The sequence below is a fragment of the Schistocerca nitens genome, chromosome 2 (genome assembly GCF_023898315.1).
Source record: "Schistocerca nitens isolate TAMUIC-IGC-003100 chromosome 2, iqSchNite1.1, whole genome shotgun sequence".
Classification (NCBI taxonomy): Eukaryota; Metazoa; Arthropoda; class Insecta; order Orthoptera; family Acrididae; genus Schistocerca; species Schistocerca nitens.
In genome coordinates, this window is record NC_064615.1 from 221,182,700 (window position 1) to 221,205,643 (window position 22,944).

The 22,944-nt window shown below is 39.2% G+C and overlaps 1 protein-coding gene across 5 annotated transcripts in view; it reads right to left on the minus strand.

The window, feature by feature from the left end:
- The window catches only part of LOC126235937 (phosphatidylinositol N-acetylglucosaminyltransferase subunit Q), a 108,441-nt gene that overhangs the window by 41,629 nt on the left and 43,868 nt on the right, over window positions 1–22,944 (minus strand). For 4 of the 5 annotated variants that reach the window (XM_049944905.1, XM_049944903.1, XM_049944904.1 and 1 more), the window contains exons 5-7: window positions 13,683–13,797; window positions 677–964; window positions 490–571 (exon numbers count right to left, since the gene is read on the minus strand). In XM_049944905.1, the coding sequence (XP_049800862.1) occupies window positions 762–964; window positions 13,683–13,797 (318 nt within the window). In that variant the 3' untranslated portion in view covers window positions 490–571; window positions 677–761. Of the gene's footprint in view, window positions 1–322; window positions 572–676; window positions 965–13,682; window positions 13,798–22,944 lie in introns of those variants that run through there. The other variant, XM_049944901.1, reaches the window with a different exon arrangement.

Here is a 22,944-nt window from a genome sequence, read left to right on the forward strand (position 1 = left end):
ATTTGTAGTATTCTTTTTCATTGCTCCTGTCTAACTCAATGCCTCCTCTATATGGTGGGTAATAAGCTATTCTTTCCATATTGTTGTTATTCCCCCATGGACTTTCCATTGATAGACTCTCTTTTAAGAGTTAAAAGAGCCATTAGTCATCTTGGAATATACATAATGATAATGTCTGCTTCTACTTCATTATCTTCAGTTACATTGCACCACTTTGACTATGGAAGATGTTTAAATAATGTATGTAGTCCTGTTTACAAATAAAGCTTTTGGAAGAACATAAGTACACATTTTATCACAGATTGTATTTACATACAAAATGTTAACATATAATTTCTACTCTTTATTTATCTTTTCTCATTCCCTTTTTTCATCTCATGAGGATAGATTCCTGTCCTGTAGACAGTATACAGAACTTAATTTTGACATTATAAACATAAAAAAAATCTATAATTTGATTTATCACACATCACATTTAATGATACACACCCTTAGTCTGTGATGCTTGCTAAAGAGCTGCATATGTGGGCGGTAGTTCCTTTTATCTCAGTTCTGTGTAGCTCATATCTTCCTGCAATGACAGAAACGTAACAACTCACATAGTGTCTCATAAAATACTGATTATTTTAAACATGAAAAAGGAACTTGATGAAATTCAGATAAGTCAGTTACTCACTCTCCAAAATTAGACGATGGGTACTGTCTTTGTAATCAGGATCATCACTTTCACAGTCATTAATAACAGATACATAGTATCTGTTTCAGAAAATATAAACAGGATATACCAATCTTCCAGTGCATAAGTGTTTGAGTAGCTGACTCCACTGCACAGGTGGTGGACGTTGCAGCGAATCAGGAACACCGCGAACTACTGTTGACCACCAAGAACCTATTACTGGTTCAACAGCAAGATAGAGAGGACCATTTCCAGATATTTCTGTACATACTGAAACCTGCACGGAGCCTGAAATTTAAAAAATAAAATAAAATAAAACAAAAATAAAAAACATATGAATTATCATTTAACATTGTGAAAACTACTTGTTATACATAAATGTTCAACACCACTGTAAATCCATACATACAACAGAGGCAGAAAGTTAATTTGCTGTGGTTCATTCATTAATTCATTCATGTACACAGAGCCTTCGATAATGTGGAATGAGTCTTGTTATACATAACCACACAGAGACAATTGCTGATGACTACTTCTGTAAAATATACTAATAACAAATTATTACTAATGCTAACCTACTCACACAGATAATTATGGGAACTACTTCTAAATTAATTTATATAATTATACTAGCAGAAAAATGGCTCCTTTGAAAGCAGTTGTGCCCCTCTACCTCACTACTCAGCTGCTGCTGCTTTTTATCTAATACTTCAAACAAAGCTTTTACGTAACTTTATGCAGACCACTATCAACCATCTATATACTACAAAGACAATCTCTAGTACAAATATCAGTGATATGCAGAGTCCAAATATTTTGATAGTTTGTCTCAGGAATGACTAATCTAGTCTTTTTTTCTTTGGTTTTTAGTATTTGAAGATTTTTTGTTTCATGCCTGATGTCTACCAGCACCCTTTTGCAGCAAAGTACATAAGTCTAAGCCTCAGAGAGGGATGCACAATCAACATGAGAATTATTTCTACTTCTTGTAGTCCGATTGTGAATTTCAGAGTCCCTAAATTCACTCTTGTCATTAACTACAAATACCATTAGAGATTACATGTATTGACACACAAGTGTAAGACTCAGGTTGCTGAAGAGGTTTCTGCAAAGATGTTCATTTATCAACTTTCCACTGCATATTCTGTAGAATAAATACTTTTTTCATTATGCTGCATTATCCCCAAAGATTATGCATAGGAGAGTACCAGATGGAAGTATACAAAATATGTTATCAGGTCTGTCTGCTGGTCACCACACTGAGAGATACCTTGTTCATACACTGGTGTTACTTCAGATCATTATCCTTCTGGATGGCCACGCACTCACACACTGAACCTCGTCCAATGTATTCCTACTGATCTCTGTTTTTGGTATCTGTAAGTTATATTGATTTGTTTGTAACAGCATAATACAAGTTTTTTAAAATTATGAGACAGTATTCCTGGCCAGTGCTTATCTTCAAGAGAGAAATATTTCTTACTGTCAATAAATACATATAAAAGTATCTATACAGGGTGTATCATAATTAATAGTGTAAATGCATACAGTTGAAAGTACATGATATTAGAAGCAAAAAAGTCTCAGTAAACATAGGGTCGAAAATGCGTACCTTAAGAGTTACGAGCAACTTTTCATCTTCGATACTGTGAAGCAAATCTCTTCTACTGCAAGCTCTTTGGTTTCCATATTTTGGGAAGTGGTGATATGGATCAAAACAAGAAAAAATGTCCAGTAAACTTGTGCTCTAAAATGCATACCTTAAAAGTTATGCGCACTTGTTTATTAGAAGAGTTGTGCTCCAAAGTACTGAAGATGAACAAGTGCTCATAGCTCCTAAGGTATGCATTTTAGAGCACATGTTTACTGGACATTTTTTCTTGTTTTGGTCCATATTACCACTTCCAAAAATATGGAAAGCAAAAGAGCTTGCAGTAGAAGAGATATACTTCAAACTATCGAAGATGAAAAACTGCTTGTGGTTCTTAAGGTATGCATTTTTGACCCTATGTTTACTGAGACTTTTTTGCTTCTAGTTTTGTGTACTTTCAACTGTATGCAATTACACCATTGATTATGATACACCCTGTATATGTCTATCGGCATATTCAGTACTGCACCTTGTTATGGTGAGTTCTGACAAGCAATTCTGTGTTGTACTTTTTTGGAGTGAAATTTCTATTTGATACAAATAACATGAATTGCTGTAAAATTACAGATAAAGCTGTTGATTATGAGCCAGTTGTGCATTTTTTTCACTATTCTCCTGGGTGTTTCTACGTCTACATCTCCATGATTACTCTGCAAATCACACTTAAATGCATGCCAGAGGGTTCACCAAAACACCTTCACACTAATTCTCTATTATTCCACTTTTGAACAGCACAGGGAAAAAATGAACACCTATATCTTTCTGTGCAAGCTCTAATTTCCCTTATTTTATTATCATGATTATTTCTCCCTACGTAGGTTGGGATCACCAACATATTTTCACGTTCAGAGGATAAAGTTGGAGACTGAAATTTCGTGACAAGATCATGCCACAATGAAAGTCCTATATCATGACTGTGACACTCTCTGCCCTATTTCTCAATGATACAAATGTGCCCTCCTTTGAACTTTCTCGATGTACTCCATTAATCCTATCTGGTAAGGATCCCACACCATGCAGCAGTATACCAGAAGAGGGTGGACAAGTGTAGTGTAGGCAGTCTCTTTAACAGATCTATTGAATCTTCTAAGTGTTCTGCCAATAAAACACAATCTTTGGTTCACCTTCCCCCCCAATATACTGTGTGTGTTCTTCCCAATTTAAGTTGTTCATGACTGTAATACCAAGATATTTAGTTGAATTTACTGCCTTCATATTTGACTGATTTATCGTGTAACCGAAGTTTAATGGATTCTTTTTAGCATTCGTGTGGTTGACCTCATACTTTTCAATGTTTAGGGTCAATCACCAATTGTCACCATTCAGATATCTTATCTATATCATTTTGCAGTTGGTTTTGGTCTTCTGATGACTTTACTAGACAGTAAATGACAGCTTCATCTGCAAAGAACCTATGACAGCTACTCAGATTGTCACCTAAATCATTTATGTAGATAAAGAACAGTAGATAGTCTGTAACACTACCTTGGGGAATGCCAGAAATCAATTCTGTTTTACTCTATGACTTTCCATCAATTACTATTAACAGTGACCTGTCTGAAAAGAAGTCAAGAATCCAGTCACACTGAGATGATATTCCATAAGCAAGCAATTTGGTTACAAGCCACTTGTGAGGTACGGTGTCAAAAACCTTCTGGAAATCTAGAAATATGGAATCAATTAGAAATCCCTTGTCGATAGCTCTCAGCACTTTGGGTGAGTAAAGAGTTAGTTGTGTTTCACAACAACATTGTTTTCTAAATCCACGTTGACTATTTGTCAATAGACCATTCTCTTCAAGGCAATCCATAATGCCTGAACACAATATATGTTCTAAAATCTTGCTGCATATAGATGTACTGATGTGAGAATTAGTGAATTACTCCTACCGCCTTTCTTGAATGTTGGTGACCTGTTATGAATATATTGGGGGCCATTTATCAATATACCCATTCATCAACAAACTTAACAGCTACTGAAGAGTCATACGACATCCATGTACATCATTTGGCATTGTATGGATCGGAGCATGGAATGTCAGATCTCTTAATCGGGCAGGTAGGTTAGAAAATTTAAAAAGGGAAATGGATAGGTTAAAGTTATATATAGTGGGAATTAGTGAAGTTCGGTGGCAGGAGGAACAAGACTTTTGGTCAGGTGAATACAGGGTTATAAATACAAAATCAAATAGGGGTAATGCAGGAGTAGGTCTAATAATGAATAAAAAAAATAGGAGTGCGGGTAAGCTACTACAAACAGCCTAGAGAATGCATTATTGTGGCCAAGGTAGACAGAAAGCCCATGCCTACTACAGTAGTACAAGTTTATATGCCAACTAGCTCTGTGATGATGAAGAAATTGATGAAATGTATGATGAGATAAAAGAAATTATTCAGGTAGTGAAGGGAGATGAAAATTTAATAGTCATGGGTGACTGGAATTCGGTAGTAGGAAAATTGAGAGAATGAAACATAGTAGGTGAATATGGAGTGGGGGTAAGAAATGAAAGAGGAAGCCACCTGGTAGAATCTTGCACAGATCACAATTTAATCATAGCTAACACTTGGTTCATGAATCATGAAAGAGGGTCGTATACATGGAAGAACCTTGGAGATACTAGAAGGTATCAGATAGATTATATAATGATAAGACACAGATTTAGGAACCAGGTTTTAAATTGTAAGACATTTCCAGGGGCAGATATGGAATCTGACCACAATCTATTGGTTATGAACTGTAGATTAAAACTGAAGAAACTGCAAAAAGGTGGGAATTTAAGGAGATGGGACCTGGATAAACTGAAAGAACCAGAGGTTGTACAGAGTTTCAGGGAGAGCATAAGGGAACAATTGACAGGAATGGGGGAAAGAAATACAGTAGAAGAAGAATGGGTAGCGTTGAGGGATGAAGTAGTGAAGGCAGCAGAACATCAAGTAGGTAAAAAGAAGAGGGCTAGTAGAAATCTTTGGGTAACAGAAGAGATACTGAATTTAATTGATGAAAGGAGAAAATACAAAAATGCAGGGAATGAAGCAGGCAAAAAGGAATACAAATGTCTCAAAAATGAGATCAACAGGAAGTGCAAATTGAAGTGGTCAAATGATGTTATGTTTGTACTGTTGCCCTGCGTGAACAATTCCGCAACTGTGGAATTTAAAACTTCGGCTTTCGTTTTGCTGTCTTCGACTGCCACACCAGACTGTTCAATGAATGACTCTATGGAAGCTTTGGACCCGCTTAGTGATTTTACATAGGACCATAATTTTCTTGTGATCTCAGGCAGATCTTTTGCTAAGGTATGGTGCAGGCAGTAGGTGTTTGCTTCATGCACAGATCTTTTCACAGATCCACAAATTACTACTGATTTTTGCCTGTAATCATTTGCATGTTCTCTTTTGAACTGAGAGTACAACAGCCTGAATTTTGTTGCTAAGCCATTGAGGGTCTTTTCCAACCTTAATCCAGTTACTAGGCACATACTTGATTTACACGATTTACAATCTGATTATATGGTTCCATACTACTACCACTAGCACCTACTCCAGTCCTGTCACAGGCATCTACTATCCCATCAAAGGCAGAGCTACCTGTGAAAGCAGCCATGTGATCTACAAGATAGACTGCAAAAATTGTGCTGCTTTCTGCAAGAGCATGACAATTAACAAGCTTTCTGTCCACATGAATGAACACCACCAAACTGTGGCCAAGAGATAGTTGGTCCACACAGTTGCTAAACAAACTGCACATGATGTGCTTCACTTCAATTATTGGTTCACAGTCTGTACCATCTGGATCCTTCCTACCAACACCAGCTTTCTGAACTGCACAGGTGGGAACTCTCAGTGCATGTCCTTCATTCTTGTCATCACCCTGACTTCAACCTTTACTAGTTGCTGTCCTCCACCCTCTTTCCTGCTTCCACTCCCTCACACATCTGCCTTCTATTTCACCAACCCATCTGCTAGTCTTTTCCCCTTCTCTACGTCAGAAGTCTCTATCCTTCTCCCTTCCCCCACACAGCCTCCCAACTCTGCACCTAGCTGCCCTATCCATCCCCACAATGCCCCTGTTCACTCCCACAGTAGCACAATGTACTTGCCCTCTCCTAACCTGCTGTCCTGCCCCTCCTTGCTCCATGCATCCTTCTAATCCCGACCACTCACCCCAGATTGCTGTTCATGTCAGATACAGATGGGACCGAGCAGTTGTTGACAGTAGCTGTGTTTGTGTGTGTGTTTTTCTGCTTCTGAAGGAGGACTTTTTTGTCTGAAAGCTAAATGTCTAGCAGTCTTTCCAATGTGTCATCTGCAACTCAATGCCTACACTATCTGGTGAGTAGCAATCTATCTTTTTCATACTGTTCTTATTCCATCCTGGAATTTCCATTGTTTGTATTCTAAAATTATTTATTTATGGTTCTTATTTTATAATTGTGGACAGAATTTCTGCAAGTTTAAAGTCTCTGACTACTATTCCATCGAGAGGAGACAGCCCATAATATAGAGGGAAAGTACGATTAGTATTTTTAGTTCTTTGATCTGTGGCCAGAATGAATCTGTATTTGTAATGCCTGTTATTGTTCTCACTGCTTCTGTTTTGCCACATAAACACTGTTTCTGCACCAGAAGAGTTATTATGTAGACACCATCAAGCAGCAGTTTTATGTGATGGATTTTTGAACTATGGTTGCATAAGGTACCTGTAGGGTTCGGGCCTGAATTTGACACTGCCAAACTCAGCTCTGCTTTGTGTTACTGCGTTGCTCACTGTTTTCTGTCGGCATTTTGGAGTGAGAGAAGAGACTTATGCTGATCCTTCACAAGGTTTGAGTACAACACTCAACTCCAGCAAGAATAGGTGATCCCTATGACAGAACATGGGTGTAGACTCTCAGTCCTGCAAAAGGGAGGTGGTACTTGCCTCTACACTGATTCTCTCCCCTCAGAAAGTCTAAGTTCTCATTTATTTACTATCACAGCTGACTACCATGATACAGCATATGCACTCTGCCTATCCCCCAAGTTACAACGTTAGATAAGGGAAGTTGCTACTCACCATATAGCGGAGATGCTGAGTCGCAATAGGCACAACAAAAAGATTCACACAATTATAGCTTTTGGCCATTAAGGCCTTTGTCAGCAATAGACACACACACACACACACACACACACACACACACACACACACACACACACACACACACACACACACACACACACAACTTGCACACACGTCTGCAGTCTCAGACAACTGAGTTATTCTGAGAGCACAGTAAGCACAACGTAAAAGAAACCAAAAATTCTGTCAGAGGCAACATGTGACTTGTAAGTAGCAAATGACTTCCATAGCAAGGTAACTGACAATGGCCAAAGTAAAGAAAACATAAAATGCAGACTAGCAATAGTAACAAAGACAAATCTGAAAGAGAGAAATATATAAACACTGACTATAAATGTAATTGTTAGGAAGTCTTTTCTCAAAGCATTTGGGGTGTGGCCCTGAACAGAAATATAATGTGGACAATGAACCAAGGACCTTGCCGTTGGTGGGGAGGCTTGCGTGCCTCAACGATACGGATAGCCATTCCGTAGGTGCAACCACAACGGAGGGGTATCTGTTGAGAGGCCAGACAAACGTGTGGTTCTGAAGAGGGGCAGCAGCCTTTTCAGTAGTTGCAGGGGCAACAGTCTGGATGATTGATTGATCTGGCCTTGTAACACTAACCAAAATGGCCTTGCTGTTCTGGTACTGCGAACGGCTGAAAGCAAAGGGAAACTACAGCCATAATTTTTCCCGAGGGCATGCAGCTTTACTGTATGATTAAATGATGATGGCGTCCTCTTGGGTAAAATGTTCCGGAGGTAAAATAGTCCCCCATTCGGATCTCCGGGCAGGGACTACTCAAGAGGACATCATTATCGGGAGAAAGAAAACTGGTGTTCTACGGATCGGAGCATGGAATGTCAGATCCCTTAATCGGGCAGGTAGGTTAGAAAATTTAAAAAGGGAAATGGATAGGTTAAAGTTAGATATGGTGGGAATTAGTGAAGTTCGGTGGCAGGAGGAAGAAGACTTTTGGTCAGTTGAATACAGTGTTATAAATACAAAATCAAATAGGGATAATGCAGGAGTAGGTTTAATAATGAATAAAAAAATAGGAGTATGGGTAAGCTACTACAAACAGCATAGTGAACGCATTATTGTGGCCAAGATAGACACGAAGCACACGCCTACTACTGTAGTACAAGTTTATATGCCAACTAGCACCGCAGATGACGAAGAAATTGATGAAATGTATGATGAGATAAAAGAAATTATTCAGGTAGTGAAGGGAGACGAAAATTTAATAGTCATTGGTGACTGGAATTCAGGAGTAGGAAAATGGAGAGAAGGAAACGTAGTAGGTGAATATGGATAGGGGCTAAGAAATGAAAGAGGAAGCTGCCTGGTAGAATTTTGCGCAGAGCATAACTTAATCATAGCTAACACTTGGTTCAAGAATCATGACAGAAGGTTGTATACATGGAAGAACCCTGGAGATACTAAAAGGTATCAGATAGATTATATAATGGCAAGACACAGATTTAGGAACCAGATTTTAAATTGTAAGACATTTCCAGGGGCAGATGTGGACTCTGACCATAATCTATTGGTTATGAACTGTATATTAAAACTGAAGAAACTGCAAAAAGGTGGGAATTTAAGGAGATGGGACCTGGATAAACTGAAAGAACCAGAGGTTGTACAGAGTTTCAGGGAGAGCATAAGGGAACAATTGACAGGAATGAGGGAAAGAAATACAGCAGAAGAAGAATGGGTAGCTTTGAGGGATGAAATAGTGGAGACAGCAGAAGATCAAATAGGTAAAAGGACGAGGGCTAGTAGAAACCCTTGGGTAACAGAAGACATATTGAATGTAATTGATGAAAGGAGAAAATATAAAACTGCAGTAAATGAAGCAGGCAAAAAGGAATACAAATGTTTCAAAAATGTGATCGACAGGAAGTGCAAAATGGTTATCAGGCATGGCTAGAGGACAAACGTAAGGATGTAGAGGCTTATCTCACTAGGGGTAAGATAGATACTGCCTACAGGAAAATTAAAGAGACCTTTGGAGAAAGGAGAACCACTTGCATGAATATCAAGAGCTTTGATGGAAACCCAGTTCTAAGCAAAGAAGGGAAAGCAGAAAGGTGGAAGGAGTATATAGAGGGTCTATACAAGGGCGATGTACTTGAGGACAATATTACGGAAATGGAAGAGGATGTAGATGAAGATGAAATGGGAGATATGATACTGTGTGAAGAGTTTGACAAAGCACTGAAAGACCTGAGTCGAAACAAGGTCCCCGGAGTAGACAACATTCCATTAGAACTACTGATAGTCTTGGGAGAGCCAATCCTGACAAAACTCTACCATCTGGTGAGCAAGATGTATGAGACAGGCAAAATACCCTCAGACTTCAAGAAGAATATAATAATTCCAATCCCAAAGAAAGCAGGTGTTAACAGATCTGAAAATTACCGAACTATCAGTTTAATAAGTCACAGCTGCAAAATACTAACGTGAATTCTTAACAGATGAATGGAAAAACTGATAGAAGCCGACCTTGGGGAAGATCAGTTTGGATTCCGTAGAAATGTTGGAACACGTGAGGCAATACTTACCCTACGACTTGTCTTAGAAGAAAGATTAAGGAAAGGCAAACCTACGTTTCTAGCATTTGTAGACTTAGAGCTTTTGACAATGTTGATTGGAATACTCTCTTTCAAATTCTGAAGGTGGCAGGGGTAAAATACAGGGAACGAAAGGCTATTTACAATTTGTACAGAAAGCAGATGGCAGTCATACGAGTCGAGGGGTATGAAAGGGAAGCAGTGGTTGGGAAGGGAGTGAGACAGGGTTGTAGTCTATCCGCGATGTTATTCAATCTGTATATTGAGCAAGCGATAAAGGAAACAAAGGAAAAGTTCGGAGTAGGTATTAAAATCCATGGAGACGAAATAAAAATTTTGAGGTTCGCCGATGACATTGTAATTCTGTCAGAGACTGCAAAGGACTTGGAAGAGCAGTTGAACGGAATGAACAGTATCTTGAAAGGAGGGTATAAGATCACATCAACAAAAGCAAAACGAGGATAATGGAATGTAGTCGATTCAATTCGGGTGATGCTGAGGGAATTAGATTAGGAAATGAGACACTTAAAGTAGTAAAGGAGTTTTGCTATTTGGGGAGCAAAATAACTGATGATGTTCGAAGTGGAGAGGATATAAAATGTAGACTGGCAATGGCAAGGAAAGTGTTTCTGAAGAAGAAAAATTTGTTAACATCGAGTATAGATTTAAATGTCAGGAAGTCGTTTCTGAAAGTATTTGTATGGAGTGTAGCCATGTATGGAAGTGAAACGTGGACGATAAATAGTTTAGACAAGAACAGAATAGAATCTTTCGAAATGTGGTGCTACAGAAGAATGCTGAAGATTAGATGGGTAGATCACATAACTAATGAGGAAGTACTGAATAGAATTGGGGAGAAGAGGAGCTTGTGGGACAACTTGACTAGAAGAAGGGATCGGTTGGTAGGACATGTTCTGAGACATCGAGGGATCACCAATTTAGTATTGGAGGGCAGGGAGACCAAGAGATGAATACACTAAGCAGATTCAAAAGGATGTAGGCTGCAGTAGGTACTGGGAGATGAAGAAGCTTGCACAGGATAGAGTAGCATCGAGAGCTGCATCAAACCAGTCTCAGGACTGATGACCACAACAACAACAACAACAATAAAAAGTTCAGGTAAGAAGAGAATAGAAGCTTTCAAAAGGTGGTGATATAGAAGAATGCTGAAGATGAGACAGACAGATGTGATAACTAATGAGGAGTTAATGAACTTGATTGGCAAGAAAAGAAATTTATGGCACAACTTGATTAATAGAAGGGGTTGATTGCTAGCCTACATCCTGAGACATCAATCTAAGAACTGTCAGTTTGATGAGAGAGAGAGAGAGAGAGAGAGAGAGAGAGAGAGAGAGAGGGAGTTTGTATGTGTGTGTGTGTGTGTGTGTGTGTGTGTGTAAAAGGGGGAGGGGGGGATAAAAACTGTAGAGGGCCACAAAGGCTACAATAAGCAGGTTCAAATGAGGGATGTAAATTGCAAGAGTTATGCATATGTGAATACACTCACATAGGATAGACTAGCTTGCAATTCTGTATAAGATCGGCCTTTTCACTGAAGACCACAGCATCAAAAGCAAATTGTTTACTGTAGTAACTAAATGTTATGAAGAGTGTATCATACAACCTGACTCCACAAAAGTAGACCTCTTGCATTACTGAAGAGGGGAAATGCAAAAAACTGTACAAGTTAGAGAACACTAGCTCTTCTGTTCTATGGGTAAAAAATGTTATTTAAACAGAAGATTCAAAGGAAAATAAATTGGAACTTAGTCAATGGTCAATTTGGCTACAGATTAGGGATAGCAACATGAGGAGCAATATTGGCATTACATCAAATTTTAGAAAGAAGATTAGGAGCAAACAGAAAAAATGCAGCATTTATTAATCTAGAAGAGGCATTTAATGTGGCTGATTGGAAGGTATTATTTAAAGCAATGTGCAAAGTAGGACTTGACTGGTTGGAGTATACAGAAGCACTGAAGAAGCAAACATCAAAAAGGGAGTGAGACAGGGGTGCTCACCATCACTTTATTTAGTTAATTTATTTTTCAAGTAGGCAATAACAACAATGAAAGAAAAGATGACTGGACTCAAAAGCAATAGCTTGCATATTCACTGCATCAGATTTGCCAATGACATTTCAACAGTGACAGACTCAAAGAAGGAACTAAATAACATATATAAGTTCTTAATAAACTAAACTAAAACTAAAAATAAATACCAGGAAGACAAATTCATGGTTACAGACAATATAGGCAATGGAGATAGGACTGACACAACAATAGGCAGTGAGAAAGACATGGAAGTAAACAAACTTCATTAGTTTAGTAGCACTTTGAGGAAAACAATAGATCCCTCAAGGAAACCAAGAGAAGAACAGCATTATCCAAAAGCACATTCCAAAATAAAAAGAGCCTTCTGCTGTACAATCATGTAAGTGTACACACTACAAAAAGATTTGTAAAGAGCTCTCTGTATGGAGTGTCCTGACAGCCAGATGTGGTACCTGGACGTTATCAAAGCAGGAGAAAGTTCAATTTGATGCTGCAGAAATGTGGTTATGGTGGAAAATTGTAAGAACTAGTTGGACCGACAGAAAAATGAATGAGATGGTTCTCCAAGAAACAATAGATGAGAAATAACTACTGAAGTAATTCACAAGTGCACAGCAAACTCACTGGACACTTAAGTAGACATGATACTCTTTTACAAACAAGCTTTGAAGGCAAGATCATAGGGAAGAAAACACAGCAACAATCGAGAACATCCCACTTAAAAAATACGATCAGTGAAATGGGATGTTCTTCATTCTTGGGGATGAAGAGAACTACTGAAGTGAGGAAGTTATGGCTGCAGAGATAAGTCTTCACCTCTTGAGGGATAAAGAATACTGAGAATGACATAAATTTTTAACTTATTGCCAAACATACATGTATCCGTCTTCCAGTTGCCAAGTATTGGATAAATCAGTGGAAGAAAATGAAATTGATGGGTCTTGCAAAGCAGAATAGCATGTATGAGTCATCAGGGATGCAATATGTCAATTTTTTCCAAGTTGGCTATGAGTCAGACCAAGAAGTTCACCTACATAGCCAGTCACTAAAGGCATTTCCTGCAAAAAAGTAACATAATTTCAATGTGTCTAGAAGCTGTATTCAGTGTGCATTTTGTTCTAGAAGGAAATATTTACACCGTGAAAATATTATGTCAATTACATCACATGAGAACTATTCTGGTCTAGCAACTCTTAAGATATGCTAATAGCTTATCAAACACAAATTTTAAGCCACAGCCACGGATAATTCCAAGTACTGCAGACAGAAATACTTACCAGTAAAATCAAGTGACAAGAGCTAGGAATAATTTTTTCTATTTTTGAGTGTTTTCATCAGCAGTACTCAGAATTTCACTTTCTGAAGCTAAATACTGGACAGCCATTATCTCTCCTTGTTATTAATAAATAAAACAAAATTCAAACAGAGAAAGTAGCACACAAATGAATCTTTAATAAAAACAAAAGTAATAAACAGAAGTATGGGTAAAGGGCCTACAGTTTCAATGGTTCTAATTGTATGAAGTATTGCACCTAACATTTCTGTCACAAAGCATTTTTATCACCTTTGTCCATTATTTTCTTGGCATGTACTAGAAATGGGTTATTTATAAGCAGATTTCTTACTTGTGACTGTAGTTGCTCTTGTCATCCAGAGAATTGTAGAATATGCTGGAAATGCTCGCAGTAACCAAGTGAACTGAGCTAGGACTCCTCTAAATATCAACACCAGTAAACGCAACTGTTAACAGAAAAAAAACATAATCATTGTTCATTTCAATTAAACTAATTAAATAGAAAATTTTGTAAATCTATGTGAATATTTTACGCTTATCAAATAAAATTTTGAACATAATTGCTGTTCAGCAACAGTGAATGTAAATGAATGATTGCGAAAATCAGCTAACCATTTGCAGGTATAAAGGTTTATTAGCAACCCCTGACCATGATTTCAACAACTGTAAAATTGCCTTCTTCGGAAGTACATGGACCTATTGAGGAATTTTGTTTACATCATAGTTAAAAAGAATTATCGAGATTTAAAGGATGTACAAAGCTACTGGATGAAAATATAATTAAAAAAATTACTGACACAAAAAATGACATACTGGTAATGACAAATTTCACAGCAAAGAAGCTCATGTCAAGTAACATGGTATGTATGCCCATGAGTAAAACCAAATAAAATTCATTGAAAAACATTGCCATTGGGGCTGGGCTAAGTGTAAAAGTCTTCGCATTAAAATGTACATAGAATTAAAAGGCAATGAAAGGTTCATAACGGCTGGTGCTATGTAGTGACTGATAAAGTTGTCATATTGCATGAAATACAGAAAACATTGGTAGGTGGCATACCTGTATGAAAACGTATGTGCACAGCAAAGAGATAAAACTGTGAACTATTGTCATGTTATATCAAAAAGGGACTGAAAAAATTTTTACATAAATAAATGACGGAGGGAAACTTGAAAAATAAATTATAACAGTAAAAAGTAGGATATATAGAAAGAGATAAAATATTTTAGAAGAAAATAGAAATTTGGTAAGAATGAATGATGAGTGGAGGCCAACAATGAATTGTAACTACATTAACTGGTCTGAAGTGCTGGGTTAAAAACCTTCAAGAAATTGTTGACTCGCAAGTTACAGCTGATCATTTAACATGTTACCATCGCTATTGAGTGTGTATTTAAAATTGCCAGTTCTTTACATAAGTCTTAATTTCTGCCCTTTAACTTCCTTGCACAAAATTATAGTTTCTCCTAGATCCTTAGGGGAGTGATTACTAATGAGTAAATGTTCAGCGAATGTGGAATGCCATGCATTTCTGAGGAAGACAATTTTACAGTTATTTAAACCATGGACAATGGTTGTTAATGAACCTTAATACTTGCAACTGGTTGGCTGATTTTCTCAAATCATTCATTTTTAGAAATTAGAAGGAAGGTCAGCATTGGCCGTAATCTTGATGGTTTATTGACAGCAAAATCGATTTTCAATCGCATAATGATGACCATCAAAATCACAGCCAACACTGACCTTCCTTCTAATTTCACGTATATGGTCTTTGTGCACACAGCACTCTATGGAGTTGACAATCATTCATTTTTATTTACGTTTCCTCTCGTTCTCTGTGAAACATTGATCAGAAAGTTTGACAATCAAAAATGATAATCATCTGTGCAACAATATGATTTATGACGCTGTGCATGACAATGATCCTAATGGAATTTTATATCATTGAAATATTACGGGCACATAATTATCTCAACCACTGTCATTAGGAATAATTATACTTGTAACACAGTCAAACAGTTTCCCAGTGAAATTTAAATACAGCATCTACATCTAAATTCCACAAGCCACTTTAGCATGTGTGATGGAGGGTACTTTATATACCACTGTTACCCCCCCTCCTCCCCCTCCTTTTCCTGTTCCATTGCGAATCATGCATAGATAGGAAGAACGATCGTTAGTATGCCACCTTTGAGGTTGATTCTATTTAATTTAATCTTTCTAATTTCACCTTTTCAGTCGTTTCAATGCGACAGAAGTAAGCAATATATTGGTTGAGTCTTCTTTGATCATACACTCTTGAAATTTTAACAGTAAAACACATCATGATGCAGAAAAGTGTCTTGTAGCATTTGTCACTAGTGTTGGATGAGCTTCTATTCTACTCCTGCAGTTGCGAATAGTGTATGGGAAGTATGGTTGTTGGTGTGCCTCTGTGTGAGCTTGACTCAGTTTAATTTTATCTAATTTTACCTTCATGGTCTTTTCATGAGATAGGAGGAAGCAATAAACTGGTTGACTCTTCTATGACCATACAGCATTGGAATTCTAATCACAACATGATGTAGAACATCTCTCTTGTGGTATCTGCCACTGGTGCTGGATGAGCATCTGTAACACTCTTGCACTTGTTAAACAAAACCTGTAACAGAATGCACTACTCTTCTTTGAATCTTCTCTATTTCCTCGATCAGTTCTATCTCCTATGGATACTAAACTAACAAATGGGTGGACTGTATGTCCTGAAGATTCTTCCAGTGAATCTCAGGCTGACATATGTCTTTCCCGTCATTAGTGAGGAGACCTCCCACATGAGAAGGAAAGTCCACAACTACAGAGCAACATCATTATTAACTGAGTCCCCAAAATGTCCAAAATGGAAACATACAATAAAGTTGCTGCTTACTTCAAAAACCACAATTGTTAGAATCACAGAAGGACTCCAGAAATGGCTCATCAATTGAGTGGACTAGTCCTTTTAGTATGAAACTGTGGTGTCACATATCGATACCACCCCATTGGTGTTGTAGCAACAGAATTGCGAGTTTACATCTGACGTCGGTAGTGGTTGCACAGAATCTGGCAGCATGCCTGCTTAGCCACACCCCCTGCAGCTCTGTACTTTGAGCACCCTCTGCCATTGCAAAGTAGAATGGTTGGTGACAGTGACTTAGACCACTCGCGTTCGGGGCTGCATCACTACACAAAGCTACGCAGACACTGCCTTGTCGCAGCTCTGTCACTATCGTTGTTGCTCCTGTAATAGCTAGACTGTTTCTTGTTACATCATTTGTAATGAGTCTTTGTACACTTGGAGAAAAACAAGTTAAATAAATCATCTGTTTGCTGTGTTACTTGTTCACTAATCATTTCTGCTCCTGTCCAACTTTCTTACGATGACATTTGCCGCATCACTACTCAGCCCACCTCTCCTTGCCATTGTGTACGAAGTCTTATGCAACAGAAACAATAGAAAGACTTGACTAAAACTAGAAGTTCTGAATATTTTTTGACTTAACAAAGAATTTCAATAGGTAGACGTAGTATGCTTGTACATAAATTATAGTATTATGGAATTTGTGAAATGTTGTACAGTCAGTTTCACTCTTGTTTATGTAGTGGAAATCCGACAGTTCCTTTAAGCAGTCATGTAACAACCAGTGAAATTGCTTCTGAAATTAACCTCCAAATCCAATGTAAAAGAAACAGATTGATGTCTCCATCAGGAAACATGCTGGGTGTGTTTTCTTTGGAATCTATAGTCTATGTTTGTCTTGTCTGCACAGCAGAAGGGAAAGGAAAAGGAGAGCGAAATGTGTAGCCTGAGTTTCTGTCTGTGAATACCTGACTTGTGAGCTTAAAGGCATTATACAACAGCTCTGAAGTAGCACTTCAGTTTGGTTTAATTTGTGTATATTGTTGTTGTGCTCTTTAGTCCAAAGATTGGTTCAATACAGCTGTCTGTGCCAGTCTGTCATGGGCAAGCCTTTTCAGCTCTGTGTAACTACTGAACCCCAATTCAGTTGAATCTGGTCACCCCCTGATCTCCTTCTACAGTTTGTACCCCCATACTTGCCTTTAATACCAAATTAACTATACCTCAATGCCTTGGAATGTATCCTGTCAACCTACCTCTTCTTTTTTAAGTTGTGCCATAAATCACTTTTCTTCCCAATGATATGTAGTACCTCTTCACTAGTCTCACAATCTACCCATCTAATCTTCAGCATTCTTTTGTAATAACTCTTTTCAAAAGCTTTCATTCTGTTTACTCATTATTCCATCACTTCTTGGAAAAACAACATAATTACGATTGATAAAACACAATCCAAGATTTTAACTTACAAGGTCATTGACTTTAACTGACTATTGTCATCAAAGAAGTTATAATATTTGTAAATAACATCGAAATGATGTTACTCATCTACACTGGGTCACAAAAACACAGTAAATGTTATCTTTGATAGTACAGCAATAATGTAATTAAACTCTCCCATGAGGCACCGCCTTATCGTAGCACTGTCCGTGTGGGCGGGAGAGTTTGTGTGCTCCAAGGAAGCTGAGAGCTATATCGGCGGTAGCGTAGCTACTGGCAGGTCCAACCTAGCCGGGCAGGTCTCAGCAGAGGAGCCAGACAAAGTGTGCCTCACAACGACCCGTCTTATATCCTATATATACTATTCCCTACCCTCTCCTCAGTTACCATTCCTTCTCTTTCTCTAATTACCTTAACACACCACTGCCTTGTGGTTGGTCTCGGGAGGGATGAAGGCTAAGGGAGAAAACCCTGAAAGAAAATCTGGAGTGGGGCCCCAAAGGCGGTTGGAAGGCGTACTACGTCCCCTTTCGGCAGCTCCTGCAACCAAAGTGATACCAGACGTATTGGCTTGCCTTTCCTCTGGATATTATCATTTAGGTCGAGAGGGAGACCGTGATGATTGGGCAACTCACGTGTCTTCATATTTATCGCTCAGGCTTGTAGCATCCTGGAGAGGACACTTCAGCGGCGTCCAAGGACTTCGGCACAACACGGGAAGAGGCAGTTACCGGTTATAAGCTCTGTCTGATTGGCGTAAGACTCGAGTGCCAGGGGCCACTTCCGACGGTGGGAGAGATCATTGCATCTCATTGGACAGCTACTGCCCGCCTCAAGCTGGGCAGCCCCCAGCCAATAAGGTGCTGTCCCGCCACTATCCGCCTGCTTCACGGCGTGTCTGAAGCTTAGAAGTAATCTTCGACAAGCGGGTTGATATAGTACACCTACCAACAACAAAAATGAAATAATAAAGAAATCACTATTTTGTACTGCCACCTGGAATGTTAGGACAATGTGTCCAAGGTACATTGATGATGCCCAAGAGGTTGATTTCATCCGTAAGACTGCCGTAATTGACAGAGAGCTCCATTGTTTGAATGTAGACATTGCGGGACTGCAGGAGACGCGGCTTCCAGATGCGGGCTCTATCAGGGAGGATAATTACACATTCTTCTGGCAAGGGAAGTCTCAAGACGAGCCAAGACTTCATGGCATAGGATTTGCTGTTAAAAACGCCCTCCTGGACTGTACTGTGCCACCATCCGGTGGAACAGAGCGAATTATTGATTTGAAAATATGCTCCTCAAGTGGCACTGTCAACATCCTAAATGTGTACGCTCCTACCTTATCATCCAGCATGGAAGAGAAGGATCTGTTTTATGACTTACTCAGTGACAGAATAGCCAAGGTACCTAGCACCGAGACACTGTATATTCTAAGGGACTTTAATGCTAGAGTTGGATCAGATAACGACATATGGCCGAATTGCCTGGGACATCATGGGGTGGGAAAAATGAATGAAAATGGCCAGAGACTGCTTGAAGTTTGCTGCTTTTATGGACTCTGTATCACAAACACATATTTTCAGCTTAAGGATCAGCACAAGGTGTCTTGGAGACACCCGCACTCTCATCACTGGCATCAACTTGACTTAGTCATAGCTAGGCGTACTGGTCTCAAAAATGTGCTACTGACATGAAGTTATCATAGTGCTGATTGCAACACAGACCACGCCCTAGTGGCGTGCACATTGAGGCTCACTCCTAAGAAATGTCACCACGCTAAACCGAGAGGTCATCCCCATATCAACACAGATCATGTTCATGACACACAAAGAAAGCAGGATTTTGCCAGTAATTTTGAAAGTGCTTTCCCAGGAAACGTGCAAGCAGAAAGGAATGTTGATAAGAAATGGGCAAAACTCTCGGGTGCAATCTACAACTCAGCAGTATTGGCCTATGGAATAAAAGGAAAAAGAAATAAGGACTGGTACGAGCAAAATTTGGAAGAAATGGAACCAGTCACTGAGGCTAAACGGAAAGCCCTGCTTGCTTACAAAAGAAACCCAAATGAAAGAACTCGAGATGACCTACAAAAAGCAAAGAACAGGGCACAGCAAACATCCAGGAGATGCGCAAATAACTACTGGCTGAATTTATGTGTAGGTATACAGAAAGCGGCCGACTCTGGGAATGCTAAGGAAATGTATGATGGTATTAAGAAAGCAATTGGACCAACTGTCAGAAAAACAGCTCCTCTGAAGTCCAAGATGGGTGAAGTCATTACTGATGAAGGCAAACAAATGGAACGCTGGGTTGAACACTACCTCGAGTTGTACGCAGTCGAGAATGAAGTTAGCAAGGATGCATGTGACGCCATCAAAAAAATGCCAGTTATGGAAGAACTAGATGCAATGCCTACTATGGAAGAACTTAGTAGAGAAATAGATTCTCTTGCTAACGGAAAGGCCCCAGGTGAAGATGGGATCCCTGCAGAGGTTATTAAGTATAACAAGTTTGTTCTTCTCAAACATTTATATTCACTTATCACAACCAGCTGGGAAGAATGTTATGTCCCGATGAGTATGTGGAATTCGAGGATAGTTACTCTATATAAACAGAAAGGGAACAGAAGTGACTGTAACAATTACCGAGGCATTTCATTACTAAGTGTAGCCGGGAAAGCTTATGCAAGAGTCATCCTAATGCGATTACAGATCTTAGCTTCCAGAATCTACTCAGAATCTCAGTGTGGCTTCAGGCCCGGCCGATCAACCGTAGATATGATCTTCTCCTTAAGACAGCTACAAGAGAAATGTCGTGAGCAGCAGAGGCCACTTTATATTGCTTTCATTGACCTTGTCAAAGCGTTTGATTTAGTGAGCAGAAATGGGCTTTTCAAACTGTTGCAGAAGATTGGATGCCCACCTAAACTACTGCAGATAATTGTCTCTTTCCATGAGAAAACACAAGCAACAATTTGCTTCAACAGTAAAACATCAGAAGCATTCCCTGTTAATAGCGGTGTGAAACAGGGGTGTGTGTTAGCTCCTACATTGTTTGGGATTTTCTTTTCCCTTCTGCTCAGATTTGCCTTTGAAGACTGTGAGGAGGGAGTGTATCTACATACGAGGTCTGATGGAAATCTTTTCAACATTGCTCGCCTCAAGGCCAAGACCAAAGTAAATACAGTTGTTATCCGTGAGTTGTTATATGCGGACGATGCAGCTCTAGTAGCGAACACAGAAGATGAGCTGCAGTATATAATCAACAAATTATCAAATGCCTGTGAAAAGTTTGGTCTACTCATCAGCCTTCAAAAGACTAAGATCATGGCGCAGAGCACTACCAACCTTCCATCCGTTAGCATTGATGGCAATCCTCTCCAGATAGTTTATGACTTTACCTACAGCGGTCCACAATATGTAGCAACTTGTCCATGGACACTGAACTTACTAACAGAATCGCAAAGGCATCATCTGTCATGGCTAGATTGAAAAACAGAGTATGGAACAACGGACTGCTTACCACAAAAACTAAATTAAAAGTCTACAACGCTTGTGTTATAAGCACCCTTCTCTATAGCTGTGAGACATGGACAACTCTTTCTAGGCACGAATCTCGACTCAACAGCTTCCATCTCCGCTGTCTCCGGAAGATCCTTCAGATCTCTTGGAGAGATAGAGTACCCAACACCGAAGTCTTTCATTGTGCAAGCACAACCAGCATCTTTGCACTCCTGAGTCATCGACGTCTACGATGGTTGGGACATGTCAGGCGCATGGATCCTGAGCAGATACCGAAACAGCTGCTGTATGGCGAACTTCAGGAAGGTGTGAGGCCAGTGGGATGACCGCATCTTCGTTTCAAGGATGTCTGCAAGAGAGACCTGACCAAGACCAGAATCAATCCAAGTCGCTGGGAAAGCATTGCAGATGACCGTGTCAAGTGGCGAGTAACTGTGCGCAACGGCATCAAGCTCTCAGAGGACGAACGCACACAGGAACAAATCAGGAAGAGGACAAAGCGAAGAGACAGAGCGGCTTCTGTTCGAGGTCCCTCAAATTTCACATGTCCAAACTGCAGTAGGGACTGCCACTCTCGAGTGGGACTTTTTAGCCATAGCAGACGCTGCAGACTCTGAACCAAGCATGCTACACCACCATCCCTCAAGGATGGACGGATGCCATTAAAAAAAAAAAAATGTAATTAAAAATGTGGAAAGTTGAACAGTAAATAAATATAAAAGGAGAAATTCAGGAAAAAACATTAACACTAAACTCAAAACAGTGCCTATATAACAGTTTACATTAAATTAACAATTCCAATAAAATACAATTAGTACTTGACAACAGTGCTGAAGAGCAGCTTGAAGTGGCATTACATATGGAAGCTGATACACGAACAGAGTAAAATGTGTAACAGTCAGTTGTAACAACTTAATACATGCTGCGCATAGGTAATAACAATAAAATACATAAATACAGAAAAGTGGAGGAGTAGAAAGGCACAGACAGTGTGGGAAGCAGTTGGAAAATTGTGAAGGTTAAGTGAAGTTCAGGAGAGGGGAAGTACTGTGCTGTGTTTGGTAATTTAATATGAAATCAGGACTGTGGGTCAGGTATTTGTTAATTTCGCCTTTGTTTGCTAAGTGGACGACATAGGCCAGTGGCACTCACTCAGTACATGCTCAGAAAATGTGGAGTCATAATTCTGCAACCTCCAGCTGTGTTCATGTTCAGCCAAACTTGTTGCTATGATCTGCCTGAATGACCAATACAAAACTTATCACAGTCAGGACAACTAATTTTGTATACCCCCCGCTATCGGCTAGTAATTAGGTCTCATCTTGGATATTCAAAATACACTATGCTGTGGTGTTTCCCACATTTGCTACATTCTGAGATACCTGCCCTAGGTATGGGACTGTAAACTACTTCCTGCAGACAGTAGGAGGAGCAGCAAAGGGAGCACAGGGGACGGGTATAATGTTTAATTTTTGTTCCATATGCAAGATGTAGTCAATCATGATGGGATCGTAGCCTTTGGCTGAGGCAATAACTTTTATTATTTCTAACTTTGAAATATTCTTTGAACATGGGAACAAATATGAAGTGGTGCTCCACTAAGTGGAAAGCAGCGTGTTTGTGTGTTGCTGGGTGTTGTGAACATGACAGAAGTACTGTGACTTTGTTCTATTTTTCCTATAAATTTTGAAACATGGTTAGGTACATATTTTGACTGTTTACGTTATGAAAAAAATGTGTTGTGCTCTCTT